Source organism: Morone saxatilis, unplaced genomic scaffold (assembly GCF_004916995.1).
Source record: "Morone saxatilis isolate NCDOM2014 unplaced genomic scaffold, NCSU_SB_2.0 Contig20, whole genome shotgun sequence".
NCBI classification, from domain to species: Eukaryota; Metazoa; Chordata; class Actinopteri; family Moronidae; genus Morone; species Morone saxatilis.
Window position 1 is genome coordinate 6,972,515 of NW_023339763.1, and position 25,487 is coordinate 6,998,001.

General features: G+C 38.9%; 2 protein-coding genes across 4 annotated transcripts; one reads left to right on the forward strand and one right to left on the reverse strand.

Annotated features, from left to right (window-relative positions):
- The first annotated feature begins 5,425 nt into the window (after positions 1-5,425).
- cdkn2aipnl (CDKN2A interacting protein N-terminal like) lies at positions 5,426-7,276 on the forward strand. The gene is made up of 3 exons (XM_035666246.1): positions 5,426-5,681; positions 6,716-6,821; positions 6,915-7,276. Exons 1-3 carry the CDS (start codon positions 5,470-5,472, stop codon positions 6,921-6,923), a joined length of 327 nt encoding a protein of 108 aa, XP_035522139.1. The 5' UTR covers positions 5,426-5,469; the 3' UTR covers positions 6,924-7,276.
- An 800-nt stretch (positions 7,277-8,076) lies between these two features.
- ube2b (ubiquitin-conjugating enzyme E2B (RAD6 homolog)) lies at positions 8,077-18,131 on the reverse strand. 3 transcript variants are annotated; one of them, XM_035666245.1, is made up of 7 exons: positions 17,730-17,817; positions 16,762-17,112; positions 13,852-13,932; positions 12,998-13,023; positions 11,629-11,718; positions 10,874-10,962; positions 8,077-10,054 (listed from the first exon to the last, which is right to left on the reverse strand). In XM_035666245.1, exons 3-7 carry the CDS (start codon positions 13,875-13,877, stop codon positions 9,926-9,928), a joined length of 360 nt encoding a protein of 119 aa, XP_035522138.1. In that variant the 5' UTR covers positions 13,878-13,932; positions 16,762-17,112; positions 17,730-17,817; the 3' UTR covers positions 8,077-9,925. The 3 variants fall into 3 exon arrangements, with proteins under 3 accessions (XP_035522138.1, XP_035522136.1, XP_035522137.1); XM_035666243.1 differs by lacking the exons at positions 16,762-17,112; positions 17,730-17,817 and adding an exon at positions 17,931-18,131; XM_035666244.1 differs by having other exon boundaries at positions 16,762-17,852.
- Between the last annotated feature and the right edge of the window lie 7,356 nt (positions 18,132-25,487).

Genomic DNA, 25,487 nt, shown 5'->3' on the forward strand with positions numbered 1-25,487 from the left:
GGGACATAAAGTCTTTAATAAAAAATGTCAGTTTAACTTACTGGTAATATCAATCATGATCACTCTCCCACCACCACAATCACCACTAACAACAACAACAACACACACACACACACACACACACACACACTCATAAGCACAGCATCAGCCAACATTACACTATTTTTCCATGACATAGGTTGCATTTGATTTTCATAACCACAAATAAGATCAATATGTGAATAAAGAGATGACAGTATTCATCTAGAGTGGGGTGGTGTTACCATGGAGTGGGTGTACTGAAGGGACTGACTGAGGAGATGCATGCCCTGTATTGTGGCACCAGTATCCTTGTCAACTGCAATTAGGCCAATAGACGGCTATATATCCTATTTTTTTAAACAATGGGTCAGGATTCAGGACCTGAAATAGCTGGCAGGCCCTGCTGCTCCAGCATCACTACATGTCAAGAGCACTAGTTTTAATTAGTCTGGGTCCCAGGGTGACAGACTACATTTATCACTTGGGTCCCAAACCTAAAAATTTTAAGCACCCCTCCTCTATGGGAAGCTAATGTCAATGCAAAGTCAAGTGTAGCCTAACTGTGATAGCCCTGCTCCAAACTACAATACATTTTCCAAAGAGCTAAAGAGATGCTCTTCCTGCTTCACCAATATATTAAATCAGATCTTTTTCGGATCTTATCGTCTGCAGGCAAAAGTTGGCCAGCCTTAAGTTTCAGTTTGGGACGTGGACGAAAAAAAACTAAAACAGAAACAGCATTCACAGAAGACAAAAACATAGCATGCATTTAAACATATTAGATGTCTTCAAACCAAAATGTGAAGAAATCAGAAACTCAATTTCACCTTGGTGACAGTATAAACAAACCACAATATCTGGGAAACAAACATAAAATTGAATTCAACAAATGTAAAAGTATGTCAGTAAATGTCTCTTTGAGCAAATCTTGGCTAAGCACACAATTCAACATACCTTAAAAATGTGGACAGAGGAAAAATAAGCAAATAAGTTTTTCTAATTTGTAACCATTTGTGGGGAAAGTGGAAGAATTACTCGAAAACTGAACCGTCCCTGACTCAAAGCATGAAACTGAACAGAAATTAAATGAATCCCTCACAGTTAACTGTTCATCAGTCAGCCTAAACTCATTGGTTGACTCTGTTCTCAGTGATTTACACCCAGCAATATCCTGATATACACATCTCATTATCTCCCACACCCCTGAACAGGTTTATAATGATCTAGAACAACCTTCTGTCATGCCTGTCTCCTCACAGTAACCTTGATATCCACAGACACTTTACTGAGTGGGTTAATCCTTCGCGTTGGCAGTCCCCCAGGACTCCGGCTGAAAGGGCTACCTGTTGTCTGCGTGTTTCCCAATTATAGTTTTCTCCTGAGTAAGCATGCATTAGGTGACTCATCAAGAACGGGTGTCTGCCAGAGCTGGCTGGAACGCAGTGTATTATTTCAGCATCAGTGTATATTTCAGGCTGAGTGAGAGGGGGGAGAGCGAGGCCATAAACTTAATGGGTTAGTTCACTCAATAAAGCGGCGACTTGTATGACTTGGAAGCTGCCCAAAATATAACATACTCAGGAGTGCCACTGGTGTTTTTTTCTGGGGGAATTTGAGAGGAGGTGAAAGTCCGTTCTTACTTGCGCTTACTTGCGGGTTTCCTTGCCGTTCTAGGTCTGACTCATGAGGAAAAAAAACACAGAAGAAATGTCTAAGGAGAGAGCATTTTAGAGGCCACATATTTTATAAAAACTGGTTTAAAGCTGGCATTTTTATGTTATGGATAGAATTACAAGTTTAAAAAAAAGAATATCTGTGCTCAGTTGTGTGCATATATGCATATATGTGCACCTAACATGTCTAACAGAAATGTTTTGCTGTTAGAGGTCGTGTGCATGCATACAAGTCTAGTGTGCAGGGTGAAGATTCAGACAGCATCATGTTTAAATGAGTTTGTTCATGTCTCGCTTCTTGATTCAGAGAATCAGTGGTGTATACTGCCTGTTGGGGAGAATTTTTGTAACCACTTATAGTAAACTGACACTGCGTGGAAATAGAATTACATTGTTCAGAGCTCCATGAAAAACAGGATGAAGCTGAAACATGTGTGAGACGTTTACAAGGCAATGAGGTAAAATGTTAAAAAAAAGAATGATTTTCAGTTTAGTTATTCTTCAAACAAAGCCAACAGAAACACTCACGGCTATAGTCTGACAGATTCATCACAAAGTGCTTTTTGTAGAAATATATTATTACTTGTTAATTACTCGTTTTGAAATTGAAATCAGAATCTGTTGTCTACAATTCATGCTTAAATCTCTACAGCTACATGGTCATTAATGCATAGAACAAACACTTGCCGCCTGCTTCAGATTTTGACCTCCAGTTGAGTTTTACATTCACACAGTAACTCAAATTCAACTCATTTGGGTACAAGGCTGTAGTGTTCAGTGTTTACTTGTTTAGCTTTACATATGGAGAATGAATGCAGTGTATTTCTAAAGGTAAGGCAGGCCTTTTATCAGCTCTCGTCAATGTTCTCAATCTTCACCGAACCTGTCAGCTCACACATTAAAGAAACTCCTGTCTGGATCTGCACAGACATTATTTCATCTCTGCATGTTTGACAGTTGTTCCAACCTGCTCAGTTGTTCTTTGGCTGTGTCTCCACTGAGCCTTCATAACCGGTGTGACACTAAATTTCAAATGTTTCATAAGAGGTTTTTATTAAAACAATGCACTGTTTGCACTTCATTTAAACTGTGTGAACATAATCCATTTTGTACACACAGGGGTTACCTTTGCTGTGTGTGTCTAATTTAACCATTTGAATACCTGTTAAAGTTGTGTCAAGTTTGGGACCAGGAGGTTGTAGTTCAATCCCTCAAACCGGCAAGGATAAATCTGGGTGGGGAAACTGGAAGGCAGCACTTGCCCTTACCTCATCTTTCCCCACCATTAAGGTATCCATGAGCAAGGCCCTTAACCGCAACTGTTGCACTGGGCAGCTGAACATACCCCTCCTAATTAACTTTCTCTTCTTGATTATTTATTTTCCATACAGATTATACAGCTAACAGGCAATGTGACTTGGTGAGATAGTTTTTATTCATATTTAATTATTTCAATTTAAAGGGAAGTTAATTCAGTTTGAGTTCACAGCAAATCATAAACTTCAAGCCCTTAATTTCATTCCTCCTAAATGTATCTGGCTGTTACAATGGTGGTCATTGATGGTCATTTTGACAGTCTTTTACAGTCTGTCTGTCTGTTTGACTTCATGTTGGCTTGCCTTCCTCTGGAATCCCTCTGCATATCAATGACTTCATGTCAAAACAAGCCCCAAATCCCCCGTTCTGCTGTGTGTCTCAATGTGTGCCTGTGTGTGTGTGGGTGTGTGTGTGTGTGTGTTGAGATGGAGAGAGTTAGAGGAAAAGGCGAATCTTGCAGGGGTTTGTGCACATTATCTTATGTGTGTGTGTGTGTGTGTGTGTGTGTGTGCATATCTGTGAGCCTGAATGACTGTCCATAAGCCTCTTTACATAGACTGGAGGTTAAAAGTCCAGCGTTCCTCTCTGATCATATTCCTGGCAGGCTGGTCAAGTGCAGAAAGAGAGAGAGAGAGAGAAAGAGAGAGAGGAGAGAAGGATGAGAGCGAGAGAGACGAGAGAGAAGAGATATGTTTGCTCAAGTACCGGAAGGCAAAAGACAGTGTGTGTGTGTGTCTGTGTCTGTGTGTGTATGTGTGTCTGTTGCAGACATTTCATCACCACTCTACCTGCCTTGTGAATTTTATATCTTCTGGCTAAACCAGGAACACAGACAGATCAAGCTGGAGGGGGGAAACAGGAGCCTGAGAAATCTAAAGCTGTGTTAGTCCACCAACATTCACCAGTTGCCCCAGTCTTGCTCAGTGGCTTACTGCTTAAATTTTAACGGACTACAGCATTCAAATAGGCCTTTTTCACAGCAGGCACGTCACAGTAAGGAGAGCACAGGTGTAATTAATAACATTAAAGGTTGGTTGGATTTCATTTCCAGGTTCCAGTTCCAGTTCCAGGGTCCTTGCATTGGGCTCACTGGAGCAGCGCCTCTGTTAAAAGTATTGATTCCACTTGTAGTTTTCCTGCTATGACAAGTCAAAATGTCTGCTGCAAAAAAAGGTATATTGTCTCAGCAGCTATGATACTACCACCTCAACATATTACCTTAGAACATTGTATGATATCTTACAAAAATCAACTTATTGTATTCATTTTATTTTGTTGTTTTTAGTCATTTAAGGTTTTATTCATTTATTCCTTTTAAAATTCTGACATTATACAAAAACTTATATTTCATTGTGTATTTAGCGGGGACAATGTAACATACATTTATGGCACCAGATGTGATTTAAAGCTAGTTTGCATCAATAGTCTCTTGAGGGTGGAGGTTAGAACTATGTGATATACTAAAAGTGTAAAGTCAAGGTAAGCTGCCATGGTCACAGCTAGTGTAATGTAAAAATATTGCCATGCTCTTGTTGTGTTGTAAATTGTAAGAAAGTCATACCCAGAGCATCAATCAAGTTTATATTACTCACTTGCTGTGTACTAGTACTGAACTTATAGAATAATATGTATTTGGCATTTCAGTTCTGGATATTGAGAGGTTCTGTTATATATTATATATTTCAGTGGTTTAATATATTGAAATAACATTTTGCACATTTAATTAATTTAATTCAGTTGACTAAAGCACCTCTGTGACAGGGGTGTTTCCAGAGGGGGGACCTGGAATCTGATTGGCCACCCCCAGTGCCACCTCATTATCTTTCCTTCTTCCACTCCACACTGTCTTTCAGACGATGTAGTGGGCTCTGTTTTAAAGCTAGAGTGAAGTGATATCATAGCACCAACCGTGTCATGTTAGCATGTCAGCAAGTGGGCTACAAAACGCTCCAAATTTAGGCAAATTTTTCACGATAGAAAACTGGCATAGATATTTTCAAAGGGACCTTAAGATATCTGAATGAAAGTGGATTTTATGGGTACCAGAGAGTCTCCCCACATGACCCACTTTATGCTAATCCCATCCAGTCTTAGGGCAAAAACCATGCAGGTTTTTTTGCATGTGGTATGACTGTGTTATATTTCGCCTCTAGTGTATTTGAATATTTCTACATACTTGGGTCCCTGAACAGTATTGGAATTGCATAAATTGTGAATGAATGGAAAGCTGAGACACATACTGTTCATGCCACCCTTGCATAAATCAGTGTGTCACCCCAGTGTAAAAAAACAACAACAAAAAAAACCAAGTCTTCTCTGTGCAGTGTATTTCAGGTCAGTAACAGCTCTCGGCTCCACCGCTGCGTGGCGCTGTTTGACACACACTAAGGCTGAAAAACAACATCCTTCTTCAGACAGGAAGCGGCCTTTGTTGACTCGGCCCGAAAAGAACAGCAAGATGGCCAACATGGACGTGGAGGATTTTATCCAACAAAACAGAGCTTTGGCGGAGCAGGTGGAGACGTATCGAGGTTACTGGGAGAGTGAGAAACACTGGGAGCCCAGGAGAGAGTTCATCCTGCGGAACATTAACGACTTCCAGCTCCAGCAGCTCGACCAGCTGCTCTCCCTGTCCATGGTCTGGGCTAACAACGTCTTCCTCGGCTGTCGGTTCGTAAACAGTGTTTTTATGTTAAGGTCGCAGTTTGGTGCAAATGAGCCCTTATCTGACATGTGTTTGTGTTGATTTTAGGAGATAAAACCGCCTCACAGCCGTGGAAACTAACTCGAACGAGCATGTTTTTAGCTACTCTTACACAGCACTTGACTTAAATTGAGCTTTTCACGCACGTGTTTGCTCCATTGAAGCTCTTTTTCCATTTTAAAACTGTAAAAACAAGTGTTTAAACTCTGATGCGTCACACAACCTAACGTTATATTTGTGTGTGGCTTGTCCCAAGATATTCAGTTTATTGTTTATTCAGTTTCAAAATCTTCTTCGTGCATTCATTGTCAGCTCATAATGGGGCTCACTGCTGCCCCCTGTGTCCGTGAAAAGACAAACACATTGGACTGCAGTTGCATTGTTTGTTTGTTTGTTTGTTTGTTTGTTTGTTTTCCTCAAATCAAACTGATGATGAGCCAATTTAATCCCCATTTTTTTAAACAGCATCATGATGTGACACCAGTTTGTCTTTGGCAGCTTGAAGATATCAGGGTTGTTTTTCTAGAGTCAACACATAACCAAATGTTTTCTACTTTTAAAATTAAATAAAATCTTAATGGCTGCACCTAATTGTTTTCATTATCACCTAATCTGTTGATTCTTTTCTCTGTCAACTGGTTGACCGATTAAATGTCAGAGTGGTGAGAAATGCCAATTTTTCCTAAAGTCTTCAAATTATCCGAACACCTTTAATTTACTATCATGCAAGACAAAAGAAATCAGCACGTCCTTACAATTGAAGAAGCTGGAAATAATGAATGTTTGGCATTATGATTATATTTTCTATCAATCAGTTAATCAGCTAATCGTTTCAGCTCTAACAATAATTTACTGATTGAATTATAATCCGTTGCATTCTCACTTGTTTTGCTGTTACGCTGTGTCCTTTAAGAAAGAGAACGAGCCACAGTTTTAATTAAAGATGATGAATAACCGTGGGTCGTTACATTGATGGAACATCTCTCTTCACTAACGGCAGGTACAGCACAGAGCTCCTGGACAAAGTGAAGGAAATGGCTGAAGGCATCGAGGTGGAGGACGCACCGGTCTTCAAGACAAGAGATGAAATTATGAAGAAGCAACAGGTACGTCCGTGGACACACACACACACACACACACAGAGATATGTTGACAGAGACCATGTTTCATTCATGTGTTCCTCGCTCCTTCCACCACAGGGTCGATGATGGCGCCGGCGTATCATCCATCCTGGTTGTGTCGGATCGATACAGAAGACTGATGGGACTCCGCTGTTGTGTACAGACAGGCTGTGCCACACTTCACATGGTTTTACAATCCCGCACTGTTTTAAAACAGATGCGATGAGAGTTTTAACTTCAAACATCTTTTTTTTTTTTAATATCAAAAGCAGAAAGACTGTCACTCAGACTTTTAGCATTTAATTGTACAGAGACAACAAAGATGTTTTTTTCAGTGGGAGCTTCACCGCTCATGTTTTTACACCATTGTTTTACCTTTGTTTTTTTAAGTGTATTCATCGTATTTAATACTGTTTTTAATAAATTCAGATGAAAGATAACACTGGATCTTGTCCCTGCCTGAAGCATGTATTTTCTTCTCATGGGATTGTATTATTGTTTGCTTTTTTTCCTTAAGACTGACATAAAGATGGATCAAATTAATTCTGTGCTCAGAGATTTTCTGAGTAAACAAACAGTGCCATACCTTTTTCTCTTGTCACTGCCACACAATGGTGCTAAATGGTACCTGAAAGGAAGACAAGGATATTGGCTTCAAAAGAGGTAGAATTGAAAGAAGCTCTATAACACAACACAATTTCCATCGGTCTGGTTAATGCCACTGACAGGTGGAACAAAACTTTTTTGTAATTTCTTGTTTTCGCTTCTTCATACTAAATCTTCACCTGCAGGCAGATTATTTCCTTTTTAAAAGAACAATATACCCATTTAGGAGCACAAACCCAGCCTTAATCATGAACAGAGGCAAAATTGTATTTCCTCTTATTTCTGAAGGTTGTAATGAGTGTGGGACTGCACTGCACTGCTGGAACCAGTAATGTGATGATGAATCCTCCCCCCAAAGAAGGAAAATAAACAGATTACGGGTTATTTTTAACAATAAATCACATGTAGGTCTGAACACTTATAGCTTTACCCACCATAGCAGATACTGAACGTTATGAACAGCATAATAAAAAGTGCTATAGAAGAAACACTTCATTACAAAATCGGAAACACCACAAATTGGCTCTCGGAGGACATTAAAGTTTTCTAAGTCATTAATGGGAGGACAAATAAGTCACACTTACACACAGCAAGAACAAACCAAAAGCAAAAAGTCTCTTTTCTAAGTCTCAAAGTCTGAAAAATGTGTTTTATTATGTTTATACAGCATATTGTTATAAGTATACATTTTTGTTTAATTCACAAAATTTTATAACATATCCCTTCTGCTTTTTTAGGTGGAATAAGTCACTAGCCACAATATAACCTTTACTGTCTCAAAAAAGAACTCTTGTTTTATGATGACTGTCTTCCATGGATTATTTAGCTGGAGTTGGGCAGGGTTAAGTCATGAATCTATACTCAAGTTTCTTTTAATTGGGTATCATACAAATAAAACCGAGACAATCGCAGACATGAAAACAACTTAAGCCTTTGGGGGGGAAACAGCTGATGTCACACTGTTGAAACAGGGTTCAAACTGCATGCAAGTGTTTTCCCTGCAGCAGTTTGTGCTCTCAATCATCTACCAACTGCTCCCGTTTAGAGCAACAAAAAAAGAAAAAAGTATATGCACTGGACTGCACTGCTTTTATCCTCAGCTCATTTGTTAATTTATATGTCAGCTGTGTCATTTTAAGAGAAGGATCAAAAGCACTGACACTTGATTCACGCTCACACGCGTCACAGGCAACAAAAGCATTAAAAAAATAAAAGTGATGTACTTTCTGTGGCGAGTGAAATTAGAAAACCATGTGGGCAGAAAAGCTAAGATGAGCTGTCAGGAGCTGGAGCTGAGAACAGTTGAACGCTCATTTTTAAAACGCAGTTCTGAGAGTTAAAGTAGGAAGTGAACGAAAAGTGTATTAAGGAAAATGCAGAACAGAGAACATGATGTAGAAGTACATCAAGTTTTACCAACTTAACACTGATTATAGATGAACCATCCCCAGGTTTCTACTTGCTACCTTTGGTCCGTTAGCATTGATGAACCATAATTAAAAAAAAAAAAAAAAAAAAAAAAGATATGGCACCACAATTCAAGAAAGCACAAGCACTTAAATTCCTGAACTCAGGGGCTCCTGTGTGCTACATACCTTGTGATAACAATTTAACACTGGGATAAGTGATAAACAGTGAAAAGAAGCTGACATCAGGAAACTGATTGAAATGAGTAAAGAATTTCCTTGGTTCAGCCATGATTCCCAGTCACACAGTCCTGTCCCATCCTGGTGTTAATATTTACTTTCTCATAACTCTCCCTCTCCAAAAATCATCTTCTACCATGGAGCAGAAATGATCAAAATAAAAGCTCAGAGCTGCCTAGTAGTCAGGGAGTCATGATTCATCAGTGCAAGGGAGACTTGGCGCTACTGCAGCCTGTGACGTCTGTGAGCCCAAACCTACAGTGTCTCTTAAAATACCAGAGATATGCTGGAACAGATCGGAGATTGTTCTTTATCAGCTGCATATGTGGCTGACTTGAAGAATAACGACACAGACTCTGAAAGCCGTTATTCTTCCATGACATTCAAAATATGCTGATTTGGTCATCAACCTGCCCTTTCCAAACAGCCAAGTTGTGTGCACACCAGTAGACATTACAAAAACAAAAAAAAATGCTTCCAAAGGGGAAAAAAAAAAACAAATCTGTAAAACTCAAACACTAACAGCATCAATCCAACCAACCAACAAAGATATATTACAAATTCTGTTAGCAATAACTTATTTCACATCATGCAATAAAAAAAAAGTAAAATTAAGGACAAGAAACACAAATATAAGATTGATTTCTCCTCCCTTGTTTTCCTCAAATGTATTGGCAAGCAAGTTAATGTCCATTCTGGTTGTTTTTTTCAGGGTGGCACTTGAGTTTTTTATGATATAGTTGCTGTTTTTTCTTGATGAGGTAAAAATGAAAGACTGAAGTACTGGGGTGATGAAGAGTGGGTGATGGAGAGGAAGGAGTAGAGAGCAAGAGAAGCTTAGACATCCACCCAGCTCTGCTCCACAATGGCCGTCACCCTCTTCTCGTACTCCCTCTTGTTTTCCTGATAGAGCTGTGCGGCCTGACTGTTGGCTGGGCTGTTGGGGTTTGGCTCGTCCAGCAACGACTGCGGGAAAAGAAACAAAAGTGATGAAAAAAATCCACGTCATTGGTCTCATGAGCATTACATAACCAGGACAGATTCTCTAAACGTCGTGGAATATTGAAAAATGTATCTGTATGCAATGCAAAATATTTGGCAAAATTATTACAGAAATATTATTTCTAGGTTTGAGCGAGGACGTATCTGTTCAACCAACTAAATTATCTGTATTCTTATCTGTACTCAGAATGGGCGGGGCTTAGCCTGGACATTTATTCAGTCAAATTGATATGGGTTGTTCAGAAGTTTCTAAATTTATAAGAAAAATATTTTACACAATAAACATAAAAGTTGCAGTTAACAGTTAGTTAGTCAAATTATCTTTATTGGATACTTGTTTCAGCCAATATTCAGTCCAACCCTAATTATTTCACATTTATTCTGATGTTTTTCCTTCCCTTGTGAATAGAAAATGAAGGTTGTATTGCAGCCTCAACTTTTTTGATTTTTATGTTTTAATCTACATAAGATTCCTAAAGTACAGTAAAAATATCTCATCTCAAATGTATACTTCTAAATGCAAAAAGATTTCTGTACAGTATGTTCGTTTTTTTTATCAGCTTCTGTCAATTGTTGGATTGTGTTTTCAGGATTTGCGTTACATCACATAACACACAATATCCAATGTTTTTTTTAAATCAGGCCATTCATAGATAACATAAACTGAAACAAGTGCAGTATAAGTAAAACATTACAAAATTATAAAACAGATAACAGTAATGGATGCCAAATAGCCCATGTGAACACTGTTAGTGTGCTTTGTTTAAAGTGAAACCAACTAACCTGGATGGAGGTGAGTATGGACGACACATCGTACGTGGGGCTCCAGCGGTTCTGAAGGATGTCTAAACATATACTGCCATCTGCGTAAACTGGGGGGGAAAAAAGAGAGAGACAACACATTCAAGCTTCAAACCACAGAGATCAACGTCACAACACCCGTCATTATGTCTCTGTACCAGTGATAGACTGAATGTACAACGTATATCTGGAACAGATGCTTCCTAAACTAAACAGATGGTGAAGATGAATCCAGGAGACAGCCACAATCTCTGAAGTTTGTGGTATACTGCAAATGATACACAAATTTGCTGTGTTCTCACATTGCAGTTGACTAAAGCACTGTTGAAAAACACTGCAAGTCCCCAGGAGCTTAAGATCTGTGGGAATCAGCAAATACAACACACATCATTAAATAATAAAACATAGCACACCTTTTGGTTGCTAACCCATCATATCTGCTGAACTAACATACAAGAAATCTACTTAATATAGTAGTTTACTGCCAGCCTCAATGAATGAACCTACTAAATTCATTTCTGTTATGGACTGGGAAAGGAGATGAATGGGAGGAAACTGCTTGAATGTGGAGGAAAGGAGAGCTTGGAACATTTCTAAGTCCAATTATTTTGTACTTCAAACTGCAAAATGTAGAAGCTGGTCATGAACAAAGTGAGGGCAGACATTTATTTCTATTTTAACATGCATGGTTTGAATCACTGAATGTGTGAGTTTGTCGGGCCAGCTGTACTGCTTACCATTTGGGTGAAACATTCTGGAGACAAACCGAACTGTGGGAGGCTTGTTTGGGTACTCCTCGGAAAACTCTATCAGAAGCTTAAATGTTCCTGCAGGAGGAGGACAGAAGGAGAGTTGGAGGGGGGGGGGGGGAGAGGGTGGGAGACAGAGCGAACGACAGAGAGAGAGGGAGAGGGTGCGTGAGGGGTGCACACAAGTCATTTTGTGAGGAGAATACAGATGTGAAGGAAGGATCGAGGGGGTCAGAGAAAGCGAGAGAAACAATTACGTTACTAAAAATACAGCCGGCTCGACTAGAAGGAGAAGCTAATCCTTCAGCCAGGCAGAGATGTCGACTCTGCAGGCTAAAAGGAGAATAAAAGGAGGGAGATGGCTAACAAGAAGCAACAATAAACCCTGAGTCAGCACTTTTATTGCCTTGCCTGACGGACCTAAGTCATAATTACAAGAAAGGAAAGTGTATATGTGCATAAATGTGTGCGTGTATGTATTATAAAGCAGAACTGCAAGCCTTGCCCTGCTCCCCTACATAGTTTAACTAAAGTCTTGAAATATATACACACACAATATTGTCTCGTGTGTTATGAATTTGGACAACAAAACACGTCTTGTTGTGTGAGCTCATTCAATTATGGCTGAAATAAATCAATGATTATGAGATTAAAGAGCAGACGTGCAGCTCTACATTGATGGTTCTTCTGTAATGACACAAAAATCATGTTGTTGTTCTGAAAATGTAAGTTGTTCAAGTTAATAATTCTGAGTGTATTCAAAACTCTACTAAAGAGTACAAAGTTTAGTGAGACCAGCAGTAGCCCTGTGTGAAAAAAACTGGACTTCCTGGACTGTAATTAGGCGATACCTGAAGCAACACAACCCCCATGTATAACATTAGAGGGCAGTTCATAACAAAATATTGTTCCTAAAAGTTGTGATGAGGATTTTAACTGTATGATTCAGCCCTATATGACTGTACCAAACAAAAATGTGAGGGCTGTGTGTAAAATAAAATATATAATATCAATTTGAACACCTTTCAAAAACGCCGAAAGGCAGCTCTTTAAACTCAGCAGTTTCATTACAAATCGAATGCGTCCAACCTCTGTAGTACCGTTTGAAAATATTTATAGGTGTGGGAATGGAGTGTATGATTTTGTGATTGATTACTCAAGAGTGTAACACATCAACAGCCTGACTTTGTCATATTTTTTAACAATACACTGCCCAGAAGGCTGTAATAGATGGAGCGACTGATGCAACTCCACAATAATAACAAAGCAGGAGGAAGTTCAATCAAATCCAGAGCTTGGATAAATGTGCTCCCACTGAGGACTTTATGGACAAGATAAATCAAAATGGAGAACTTACCATCTTCAAACGGTGTTCCCACAGGCCTGCAGAAGGCAGAGAGAGAGAGAGAGAGACAGAGAGAGAGCAATAAAATTATTTCCAAATAATAAGGCTACCAATAAGGCTTGTAGAAAAAACACAACCATTACCTTCTATCCTCCAAGGACTTGCTCTGCAGACACTGGAGACTTTATTTACTCAGCTCTTCACATTCACACAGACTGTGTAAAGGGGCCAATTAAATCAGCTGCCTACACGTTTTACATTTCTGGCAGCTTCCCCTTTGACTTTGAATTAGGTGAGGAACTATTAGCAAGTCTATTTTTATTTTAAACTCTGTGACGCTCTGGTTTGTTGTTTGTTGCACCTTGTTGCTTCTTGTTGAGTTTTCAATTACGTTCTAGTATTGCTTGCAATCTGCTTGAGTTTCTGATATTTTAGTTTGTTTTGACTTTTGAATTCATACTACTAGTATGCTTTTTTTTTTTTTTTTAATGAGTAGCTGAAAATGAGTTTTTAAAAACCATGTTTCTTCTTTCAATTGTATTTTAAATTGTGTACCTAGAGATATCAAAAAATGGGAAAAAAGTCACAGTTTTGGTTTGGTCTTTCTCAATACTTTTCTTTCTTTCTTCCCTTCCTTGACCCATCAGCTCAAGCCCCAGCCGTGTCTCCCAGCAGGTTCTTCCAACAAACACCTGCTGAGTCTCTACATGCTGATTTTCCAGACTGTTCTGTGCCACAATCAGGGCTGTAATCAGAAATATTTAAATATTGCCAAGGGGTGGGTGCGTTGGGGGACTCTTGTGCATCACAATCACAGTGGCACAGTAAAGACAGCAGGGTGGAGTTGGATTTAGAGCATGACTCACCCAAAAATAACAGCGTTCCAAAGCATGATGTTGTTCTCTGATGGCGCTCCACTCACACCGGTGGGAGGATCTTCTTGAAGTCTGGGTAAGACAGAGAGAGAGAAAGACATGGTAAGAGAAAGAAAAATAAATGACACAAAAACACAGATAGCAAGAAAAAGAACAGAAAAACAGAATAGACATTGGTAAAAAGAAAGGCAGCGGGAAGCTAACGAGACAAGAAGGGAGAAAAAAAAAAAGAGATAAATGAGAACAAAACAAAGGAAAAAGATGGGGAGCAAACAGGGGGAAACAGACATAAAGGGGCATTAAAAGATGAGAGACGAATTAAATGGGCATGGAAACAGAAAACAAGGGGAGAAAGGAGCGAGGGGGGGGGTGAGACAAGGATGGTTGAGAGTGTGAGGATTTTAATTAACACCTTGACTGCAGGATAATTGTCAGTCAAAACACGAACTGCTGTATCAACATGACTTCAGCAGACAGCCGGGCAGCAGGATCAACTGCACGCTGCCCAACCTGCTGTCAGTTTACTAACCTATATCATTCATACTCATCTGAAGCACTACTGTACCATGACTGTATCCCTAGTGAGCATCATAAGACCTGTTAAGCACTGCATCCACTCAGTGTTCCTTCGCCTGAAATTCCTCCTAACGTTGATATGATCTGGATAAACCACAAATATACAAACCCTACAACCTTGACGTTTTTCTATCAATACGTTTGTTTAGTTACTCTCTACTGACCTATACGTAGCACAGACGACTGAACCCAGTTCATGAAAGCTCCGTACACTCAGCGTCTGTTCTTTTTCGCAAGAAAAACAATCTGATGCAGAGTCTGTGTTTAACATTTACAAGAGCAGCAGCGCCGCTGTGTTTGGAATTACTTTTAATAATTGAACAAAAAATAAATAAATCACTACATGTTGTTGGTTTAATTAATGTCAGCATTTCATGCTTAAATTATTATTATTTTGTCATTATTTTGATTTATCTTCATTTTCTCTTTCAACTAAAATCGGTTCATGATTTGGTCGATTAAATGCGAGAAAATTGTAAAACATATCGGAGCCTGAGGTGAAGCCTTCAATTACGTGTTTGAACCAACAGTCCAAAACTCAGTGGCGAAAAAATGAGAAAAGCAGCAACTCCAGACATCTGTGGCCTTTTGGCATGTTAAAAAATGTCATTATCAAAGTTAATGATAATTTTCTGACTATTTAAAAGTTAAATATTTGCTATGGTTTCAAATCGCTGTAAAATGCATACCTCTGGGGGTTGCATTTTCTAAAAACTATTTAGAAACACAATGTGTACTTTGTACAGCCCAGGTGACTCAATAAAGTAAATCCATCCATCTATCATCACATAACCCACAATAGTCAGACCGACTTATTATCATTAATGAAAATAATCATTAGCTCCAGCTCCACAAAGAAAACTGCCCGAGGGCTGCTTGACTGGCAAGTGATCTCTGTGAATTGCAGTGCATAAACCCCACAGCAACAACTGCCTAGCAACAAAGACACCAACACATCCAAACATGCACACGTCGCAGGTCAACATTGTAAATGAAGTTTCCGACAACAGCCTCGTTTGTTAAACTAGTGATCAGTGTAGGCTATAAAACAGGTTTCTGGTGGATTGGGTCAGTGTGTTGAAATGAGCCGTACTCAGAATATACTTTAGTCTACTCTGTCGGGTCCACTGGCGAAACTCAGGGTACGTTACTGGGTCACGCTAAAGGTCACCAATGCATGTAGGCCAAGCCCGGAATCATCGCAGACTACTTAGGCCTACAATCCCACGCCTAGTATAAAAGCTGGTTTAATAGGAGCTTACAGCTATAAAACAAGGTAGGCTGATTTGTGTGTCTGTGTGCGTGTGTGTGTGTGTGTGGATCAATGTCCCTAGCTGCAGACAGACCCACTGCAATTAACCTCATTTACTGTAATCTGCCTGAGCTTTCTGCTGGTGGAGGTATGCTCCATTCAACTTCCCTACTAGATAGACCAACAGATACTTTGTTTTACTTGGTAATTGGGGATTACTGACCAGTCAGCAGATTAGGGGGAAGTAGTGGGCAGTCTTACGCAAACAGTATATTTTTTTTCCCCCTCAGTTTGTGTGGGTGTAATGCAGGTTAGGGGGGCACTGTGTGATGGTTAGTTTTGTTTAAAAAAAGCTGATAAATTATGTGAGCATTGGCTGTTTTTCAGTTTTATATCCTTACATATACATTTATACATTTAAGAGGACATCACCTTTGACTCTGGGAGGGACATTTTTCACAATTTCAGGACATTTTCAAAGACCAAACAACTAATTAATAATAAGCAGATTAACTGATAATGAAAATGATAGTTAGTTGCAGCCCTAGTATAATTTCTGTTATTAATTACTTACCCAAAACAGTGTGGTCAATGAAACCCTGCACACCATGCAGTCAATTCAGAAACATACATGCATACTACAACTTGTTTGATTAGGTTCACTATAAACGATAACCGCAATTATGCAGTCAGCTTACAGTAATTTGTGAGATACACTAGCTGTAAGCTTTGGTTTGGCCTGATAATGAGAAAGTAGAGCAAGGTATTTAAGTACAAGGGGATGTTGTTGGTTTCACAATGCCAATCGCTTCTAGAAAAACACATTGGAGGAAAGAAAAAGAAAGTGACGCTTTACTGAAAACAATCAGAAGAAAAAATTAGGTGGTTTCTGAACTGTTCATCCATCCACCAAGAGCTTAAAGGAAAAATCTGCTTATTTAAGCAGCAACTCAACAACAAAGTGTCATTTCACATCCAAGGTACTGGGCCAAAACATCATACCAAAGTGTTTCTCTTCAAACAATTACATAGCTCAGTATAAAGACGCATATCGAGCAAATAATTTGACTTACAGATCAAACAAGGAAAGTTAGGCAATATCACGCAAGGCTGAGTTCAATCAGCCAGCCTTGGCGTGGACACACAGGCTGATCCAGGGCTGTGGTATTGTGTTTTCCGTGCCTCAGTGTGTTACGGTTTACCACCTGGGGACTGGCACAGCAGAGTAGAGTTACGGTGACACATTATCTGCCCCGGTTCATCGGCTGTTCTTAGTAGAATAGCTTAGGATCTTCTTTTTTTTCTCCCACTGACAGGTGTGTGTGTGAATGGCAAACACACACGTACTGCAGGATGGCCATATGGAGCAAGGCAACAGATTGTGGATAGCAGGTCCTACAAGTAGCCCCTTGCCAGGTGTGATTCTGCCAGGAAACACACACATTATTGTGTTCACAGCACAGGTTTGATACCAACATCACTCACACAAAGGCACATTGTGATGGTTTAATACTAATACTGGTTTTTAAAGCAACAATAAGGAGGTCACAGGCACTTATCTAGCCATCCTAAACATTGAGATGGAGCCCCCCTGACCAGCCACACACAGAGTTGTGCAACACCTGTGAGCCACGTTGCTACCAGGAGGGATTGAAACCATAATGTTGGCTGGCTAGGTTGAATTTAGCTGAATTTAAACCCACAGCTTGCAGTCTGAGCTGAGAAATTAGGAGAAATCCTGCCACATTTAGCTTCTAATCAGGGCAACTTAAGGCCAGACAAAAGGGTTTGTCCAACCAAATGTAACCCGCCTCATGTAACCCCAGCTAGCCGAAGTTGCACCTACCCAAATAAACAAGAAAACAACTACCCAAGAAAATGGAGAAACTAACGTTGCTCCCTGGACAGAAAACACTGCATTAACCCAGAGTACCTCCTTCCAATGTCGTTAAATAACACCTAAAAACACACGGCCGTGCCTTTGCCAATCCTATCGATGCCATGTGCAGAGACAAACCACAGCAAATCAACGAGTTTATACCACAATAACTCCAGTCGAGCTTCATATAGCTACACTATCCTTTGCACCAGCAGCTAACGAAGCTAAGCTAAGCTACAGGCAAGGTTTATCGGCCAGCTAACACTGCTAGCTGCACACACACACAGAGAAAGAGAGACACACACACACAAACAGAAGGAGATGACTGCCACAAAAAAAAAACAAAAAAAAACGCTGCGGTACCTTTTAAAATCTCTCATAAGCCGTCTCCTCGCCGGGGTCGACATTATTCAAAGTGTATTTATATATATATAAAAAAAATAAAATAAAAAACTAAACCAGGACCATAAAACGAATAGTATCCGAAACCAAATCCGGTGTTTCTTCCGCTTGTAGCCCTTTTCTTCTCCTCCTCTCAAAACAACTGGCTCGCTAGCTTTTTCTGGTGACGTCGGTTGCTTACAGTGAGGTACAGCCCCCTTTTATGTCACACACGATATGTCCATGTAGAAATGTTCATTATAACCCCATTTATATTGCTGTTATACATATTTCTGTGCATATAACTGTGTTTAATCCTGGACTATATCTGAAAAATACTATATATATGTAATATTATTTGCTGCAAGCAAAGGTAAGCAGCAGTCTTTCATCATCCTGTAGAGGTATTTAAGCAAACATATTAAAGCCTAGAACTTGTGTGGTCATTATAATGTATGTAAAGCACTTTTGAACACCCAAACATAAATACTCTGTTATTGTTATATTTAAATTTTATATTTTAACTGTATTCTATTTATCTATTTGTGTTGTGTATTTGTGTTATTATTGTACTGTTGTGTAAAAGGAGTCGGGCAAAGTAAGATTTTCATTGTATGGTATAAACCACTGTGTTTCTTCTGTGCATATGACAATAAACCTCTTGAATCTTGAATCTTGAATATTCCTATATGAATTTTTAAGCAGTAGTCTTTCATCATCCTGTAGAGGTATTTAAGCAAACATATTCAAGACTAGAACTTGGGTGGCCATTATAATGTATGTAAAGCACTTTTGAACACCCATTGTGTCACACCCAAACATAAATACTCTATATTATTGTTATATTTGATATTCTAATTTTATATTTTACCTTTTAAACTTATATGTTTCTATTTTTGTTGTGTATTTGTATTATTGTACTGTTATGTAAAGGGAGTTGGGCAAAATAAGATTTTCATTGTATGGTATAAACCACTGTGTTTCTTCTGTGCAGATGACAATAAACCTCTTGAATCTTGAATCTTGAATATTCCTATATGAATTTTAAGCAGCAGTCTTTCATCATCCTATAGAGGTATTTACACAAACATATTAAAGACTAGAACTTGTGTGGTCATTATAATGTATGTAAAGGCACGTTTTGAAACACCCATTTGTCACACCCCCAAACATACAATACTCTATATTATTGTTATATTTTATATTCAAATTTTATATTTACTTTAAACCTTATGTTTTTTATTTGTTGTGTATTTGTTGTTATTATTGGTTAACTGTTGTGTAAAGGGAGTTGGGCCCCAAAATAAGATTTTCCATTGTAGTGGTACAGAACCCACTGTGTTTTCTTTCTGTGCATATGACCATAAACCTCTTGAATCTTGAAGCAAACCTATGCTGAACTGTGATCCTATATAAAATTGTTTTTAAAACCGGAGCTTAAACCGTGGGTCGCCATTTTGGGTAACCCTGGAGTAAATATTGAACCCTTTCCCATGAAGCTTCCTGTCACAGGGGCAGGATCACATAAGTGTAAAACACATTTACCGCGAATATCTATATAGAGGGAAAGCCTGTGAGTCCCGATGATGCAGGTTCGTTTTTCAAGGGCCAAGAAGCTATTCTCTGTCAAAACATGTTGTAAACAGTGAGATAAACTAAACATATTACGAAAAGTAAATAATGAAGATGAGATAACTTGTGGCCAAAAAAAATAAAAATGTTAATGGTCATTTCAAAATGGGAGACTCTGACCATGTTTGGGCCTGGAGTGTGCAGCAGTAGGCCACTGTCGATAACGCACAAAATGCCTGTGGTGATGCAGCCGAAATATTTATAATTTTCTATAGAGTAATACCCAATATTAAGTTTATAGGGAAGCTGTAATATAAAGCTAATTTTTCATCTCTAATGTTACACAGCCCTGTTATACTCCCATAAACTATTCTATAGGCCAACTACAATGTGAACTGTACTTGTCTAAGCTGTAGCATTGCATATAATATATGCTATATATATGTACTAAGATATTATCTATAGCACACCCCAGACAGAAGTCAAACACAGCACACACACACACCACACACCACACACACACACACGACACACACACACCACACACACCACACCAATATGACCGTGATACCGTAGGGCAACTGAAGCATATATTGATTAACCTTGTCTGTTGTCCATGGTAACGCAATAATTCATGAATTTTTTTTTTTTCTAACTTTAAGAACTTGGCACACATAGCCAAGAATGCCAGGCCAGTGTGAGGCCTTTAGTGCCAGTGCCCCATAAAAAATAAAAACACAAGTTGCAGAAGCTCTCCTCGGTACCCACGCTTTTACCTCCACCATGTCAAGATGTTTTGCTGCTATGCCTCGCCTCTGTGCAAAGTGCGCTCATCCTTGCCTTACGTTTTCTGCTGAAAGGCAAACACGAATAGCTGCAAAAACCATCTGGTAAGGTGAGTAAGCGGGCTATTGTGGTGGACGAGGAAGTTGTGCAAACAGGTTTTAATTAATGGACTTTAGCATTATGCAGTATCACCCGTCAGGTGATCCATGCTCTTGATGGTGCGTCAAGAAAAACCTGTTCAAAAGAAACATGTGTGCATCCCAACCTAATACAATCCCCATCCACCACTTATAAATAATATAAATGAAATGTGCGGCCAAAAAGTTTTCAATCATACATCTATCCCAGCAATGCAAGTGTCTTTCTTTAAATTTACATAATCCATCTGTAAGCTAATGCACTCCTGGCTGCATAGACCCTGCCCTGTATAACTGAATTTAGCATCAAAGTCAGCAAAACTATGGAGTGACCTTTTAATTCAAGTAGGCTGTGAGCTTCCACTTGTTGATTTTTTAGTGCTGTGGCCTTTGCAAAAATGTGAATTGTACCAAAAGACCTGAATAAAATTGGGCACCCAGTAGGAACAAATCAAGAGTGAGCTCCAACCTGCCGAAAATAGTAATTTATTAATACAAGCAATGCCATGACAAGATCATAATCAAAAGGCAATAAAAATAAGAATGGTCCTCCCAAAAGCCTGCCATCCCATTCAGGATACTGTGGTATCAGGAAAGAATGTTCAAAAATTTTAGGTATCACAAATTACTCCCTCGCTAGCAAGAATTGAAAATGGTCGCATTGAATGTAGAGAATGTTACGGCAGAAGATCAAAAAACTGAAATGGTAAATGTCAGGTTTTAGGATGAAGCCGTTCCAGAGTCAGGGAGCTTTTATGACTTACTGCAGAGAAACCCTTTTCCCATGCGGCCCACCTTTCGTTGCAGCTATCATGAACAGGGAGCAGGTGAAAATAAAAATGCAGCGCAAGCTGCTGTGTAGCTATAAGAACAGGTTGCCTTTCTCAGTAAGACGAGTGCGAACTTTTAGGCTTTTTCTCACCTCCAGAGAACCTCCTGCCATTCACTACCACCAAGACCAAACATACCATGAAGTTTTATAGCAACAGGCTCTCGAGGAGGCCAAGAAACCTCATTAACTGAAATGAAATAGACCAGAGAAGTTTGTGGGGAGCATTCGCTCTTGCATGAGCTGCCAAATAAATGCAGAAAACAGCGCTCCAGCAAGTCCTGTCAGCTGAAAATGACGCAGAATGACGGAATCAAGAGACTGGTTGGGGGCACAAAAACAACCCCTTAAGTTTTCTCCTTTTAAGTATGACACTTAAGGCTTAATTTCTCTTTATAGGCCTGAGGGAAGCTTAGCGTTAAAGGGTGTTAGGGCAAAGACCCCTTTAAAAAGGTTTGCGCGACTGTAAGGAAAGTATGAGGGCATTTACCTGCATTGAAGGGTCTGTGTAAAACATTTACGGGAGAAATTAGTTCAGCAGGAAATCGGAATCATAATGTTCAATAGGTGATGGTTTTCCCCATGCAGTGTATAGCATCGACGGCTGAATATAGAAACATATAGGAATCATTTTGTTTTTGTCTACACACACTGTGGGTCCCCTTCATGGAGTCTGCCATGTTTCTACCGTAGCCTTGAAAGGACAAATCAAACACTGGCTGTAGATGGGGCCTTTGCATTTTCGTGAGTTTCTTCCACACACTGCAGCCCATTCTCAGTCTCAGGCCGTCAAATACAGATGTGAGCAGTGTTCATTAGTTGGACTGGACCTTTAAAGTAAAATTCTACAGTTTCCATTGAAACCATTTGTTTGTGAAAACTGGTGAAGAAAAGGTAAACTAAATAAATAAAATACAACAGCTTGTCTGTTCTGGCCAATAAAGAGAGATCACTAATTAAAGGAAGAAATCCAACAAAACTGGTAAAACCCTGTTACACTATAGGCTATTATATGGCTGACAGTAAATTAAATCTCTGTACAGAAGATGTTCATGATAAAGATGATATCTTCTAACAAGTTATATTTGTTGATTTTATCACACATTAAAGTATTTAAACAATACATTACAGTAACTTCAGCCTACTTTAGCCTAGCTAGCTAACATGAAACAGGCTTGATGACATAACTAGCCTTCTCATTTAGACTGTAACCTAATGTGTTAATTAAGATTGATTGTGCCATGGTTTAACTAATTTAAGTTTAATATGCAACTGTGAACATCTTAAGGAAACCTTAAGAAGAACACGTAAGGGTGTTTTGTTTAATCAAAATGGAAATCTTAACTTAAGGTTTTTTGTGTAACCAGTCCCTGATCTCAATGGAATTTATTATTCTAAATATATATATATATCAAAATATACCAAACATAAAAGAGAAATCCTCTTGAAGTAAATTTGTTTGTGCCTTTCCTTCCACTTGTTGACATCACAGACTTGTGTGTGTGTGTGTGTGTGTGTCCGTTGTTTTCTGTTTCCCTTTACCATTCAAATGACCTCTTCCTGTAATTATTTTCTTTCCCGTTTTATCTTTTTCATCTTTCTTTTCTTTTCATTTGAAAAAATTTCCCCTCAACAAATCTTCTTGTCTGTTCTTTTGTTTGATGCCTTTTAATGGACTTGCCTGCTGAGTTAAACTCACCTTCATCAATCAGAAATAACATGTTGAGTCAGAATCATACGTAATCAGAATACGTATCCAGATTACAGATCATACAAATAATTTGTGCACATTTAGTTCTAGAGCTGAAAAGATTAATCAATTGTCACACAAAGTAATTAGCAACTATTTTGATGATGTTTTAGTCATTTTTCAAGCAAAAATGCCAAACACCCCCCAATTCCAGACTCTCATTTGTAAGAATTTGCTGCTTTTCTTTGCCTTATTATGTCATAATAAATCCAATATCTTTGGGCTTTGGACAGTTGCTCAGACAACAAAAGCAATCCGATGACATTGTCTTGGGAATAATGGAATTGTGATTCATGTTTTTCACTATTTTCTGACATTTCCTAGCCCAATATTGAATGAATCTATGAAAATAGTTGTGAGTTGCAGCCCTAATGTGTTCTGTCATGACTATTTGAATGAAGAAGAGGTCTAAAGCGGAAACAGAATCAATTCAATTCAATTAAATTCAACTTTATTATGATTAACACAATGTGCAGGCATACATGTGATTGAAAATGAGAACACACATTATCATATTATAGTACATACATCATATTATAGTATGCATATAAAGTATCTAAAGTTATTGCAGATTTTTACATAACTTCATTGTCTTCTTAAAATGGAGGAAATTGTTGCAGAAATGGACCAGAATCACTCAGCACAGCTCAATACTGTGACTCACACACTGAGTTAGTTGGAGCTGTAGTCCCACTGCAGGGCTTCAGTGAAATCCCACTCAAATCTCCAGCAAATATAACTGTCTATTTAATCTAGTTTAATCATTCTCTTGACCATGTCCCAGAGGCAGTCCAGACTGCAGCTATCAATAGACCCACTGCCCTGTTAGCATTTCACTATTGTGAGAATGTAGGTCACACATAGACAAAAGGGCCTGGCCGTGGCGTTAGTCTTTTCTGGTTCCCGCAAGAGCCAGGAATGAAAAGCATGATCTTTATGTAATGCAAAACACATTTACATCATGCGCACATCGGCTCTCAGGGGAGGAAGCAGGTTTATTTATGGGATTTCATCACCAGTAGAAAACTTGCTTTTATCAGCTGGGAAATAGTGAAAGCGTGTTTATTCAGGGAGGTTGAAGAGGACTAAGAAACTGATTGTAATGGATCAGGTTGTCAATTATTTTTAAAGCCTATTCTGCTTGAACTGGTAATGGTTTGTTTTGTAATTCTCCGTTTGGCTGCTTTATGGAGAAAAATGTCTGACTGTCAGAGGCTGGACAAAGGCCTGGATTCAGCCAAAATAGGCAGGAAGAAAGTGTCACTGCTGAGCTCAGGTGCTTTTAATAGAAAGGGTAGAGAAATATAGCATTGCTTTCTCTCACTAAGATACTGAAAGAGACCGTGGTGTTTCTCTTTATCTCTCCCTCTCATAATACACCAACATACTGAATATGAAACAATATATGTATATTATCACAATTGGGGGATTTTAAGGAAAGTTAGTGTATGAACGAATAAATGCTTTCACAACAGGTTCATAAAACATTTTCTCTTTTTATTCTGTTAGAAAATGTTATTCTAGTTGATGATTTTGGAAGTCATGATTTATTTTGTGCATTAATAACTACACCTTTGCTCTGAATTAAGCAATGTATTGTGGTTTATTTAGAAAATTCCTATAAAATAGATCAATAATGGCATACAAACCTGTTCCTTGTGTGTTTGTGTTTATCTGTGCATTGAAATGTGCATAGATGTTAAAATAGAATAGAACTGGATATAAGATGGAAGCTTTTTAATAATTCTTCCCTGTGGTGTGGTCTTCAGTCAAAAAATATCACAAAGCATGTTGGTTGAACCTTATTGTGCCTTAATGTATGTTTCACTCCCTTTCTCTTCCTCGTGTTCTATGGAGTCCACTCAGGCCTTTTTACCTTACTCATCATGATCCATTAGTCTCCACAGAAACCTGCTGGCGACGGCTGGAAGAGTCCAGTCTGAGTGTTAGGGTGGGGCCGTGATGAAGCCATTAACGTGTCCTACAGCCATCAGTGCTAATGAGGAGCAAAGCTTTAAGATGGTACGGCCTAATTGTCTCATTAGAGCTGCGATGTCTCGTTACATCTGCATGGGCGATAATTGAATTACACAGCTGATTGGGTGAGTGTTTGGGCAGTCGTTCAAATTTTAGGATCTGTGAAGGGCAATGGTGCTTTCAGTGGCGGTGATAAAGTTTAAATTGATTAAAATGATGCCTTCATTGGATCTGGGCTCATTTAGACAGAATCTTTTCATGTGTGAGTGAAAGTTAAAATGCTGCATGACCTGCAATTTGATCAGGTGTTTTTTTATCATCTTAATTTCTGGTTTGTGCTACTTTTCTTTAGCCACACTAGTGCTGTGGCTTTATGGATGGCAGTTTGTGTGTCAAATTTCAATAACTTGATGATGCTTTAATTTTTCCTATATAACCATGTGACCATGTTAGCATGCCGATGACAGCATTTTGCTCAAAGCACCACT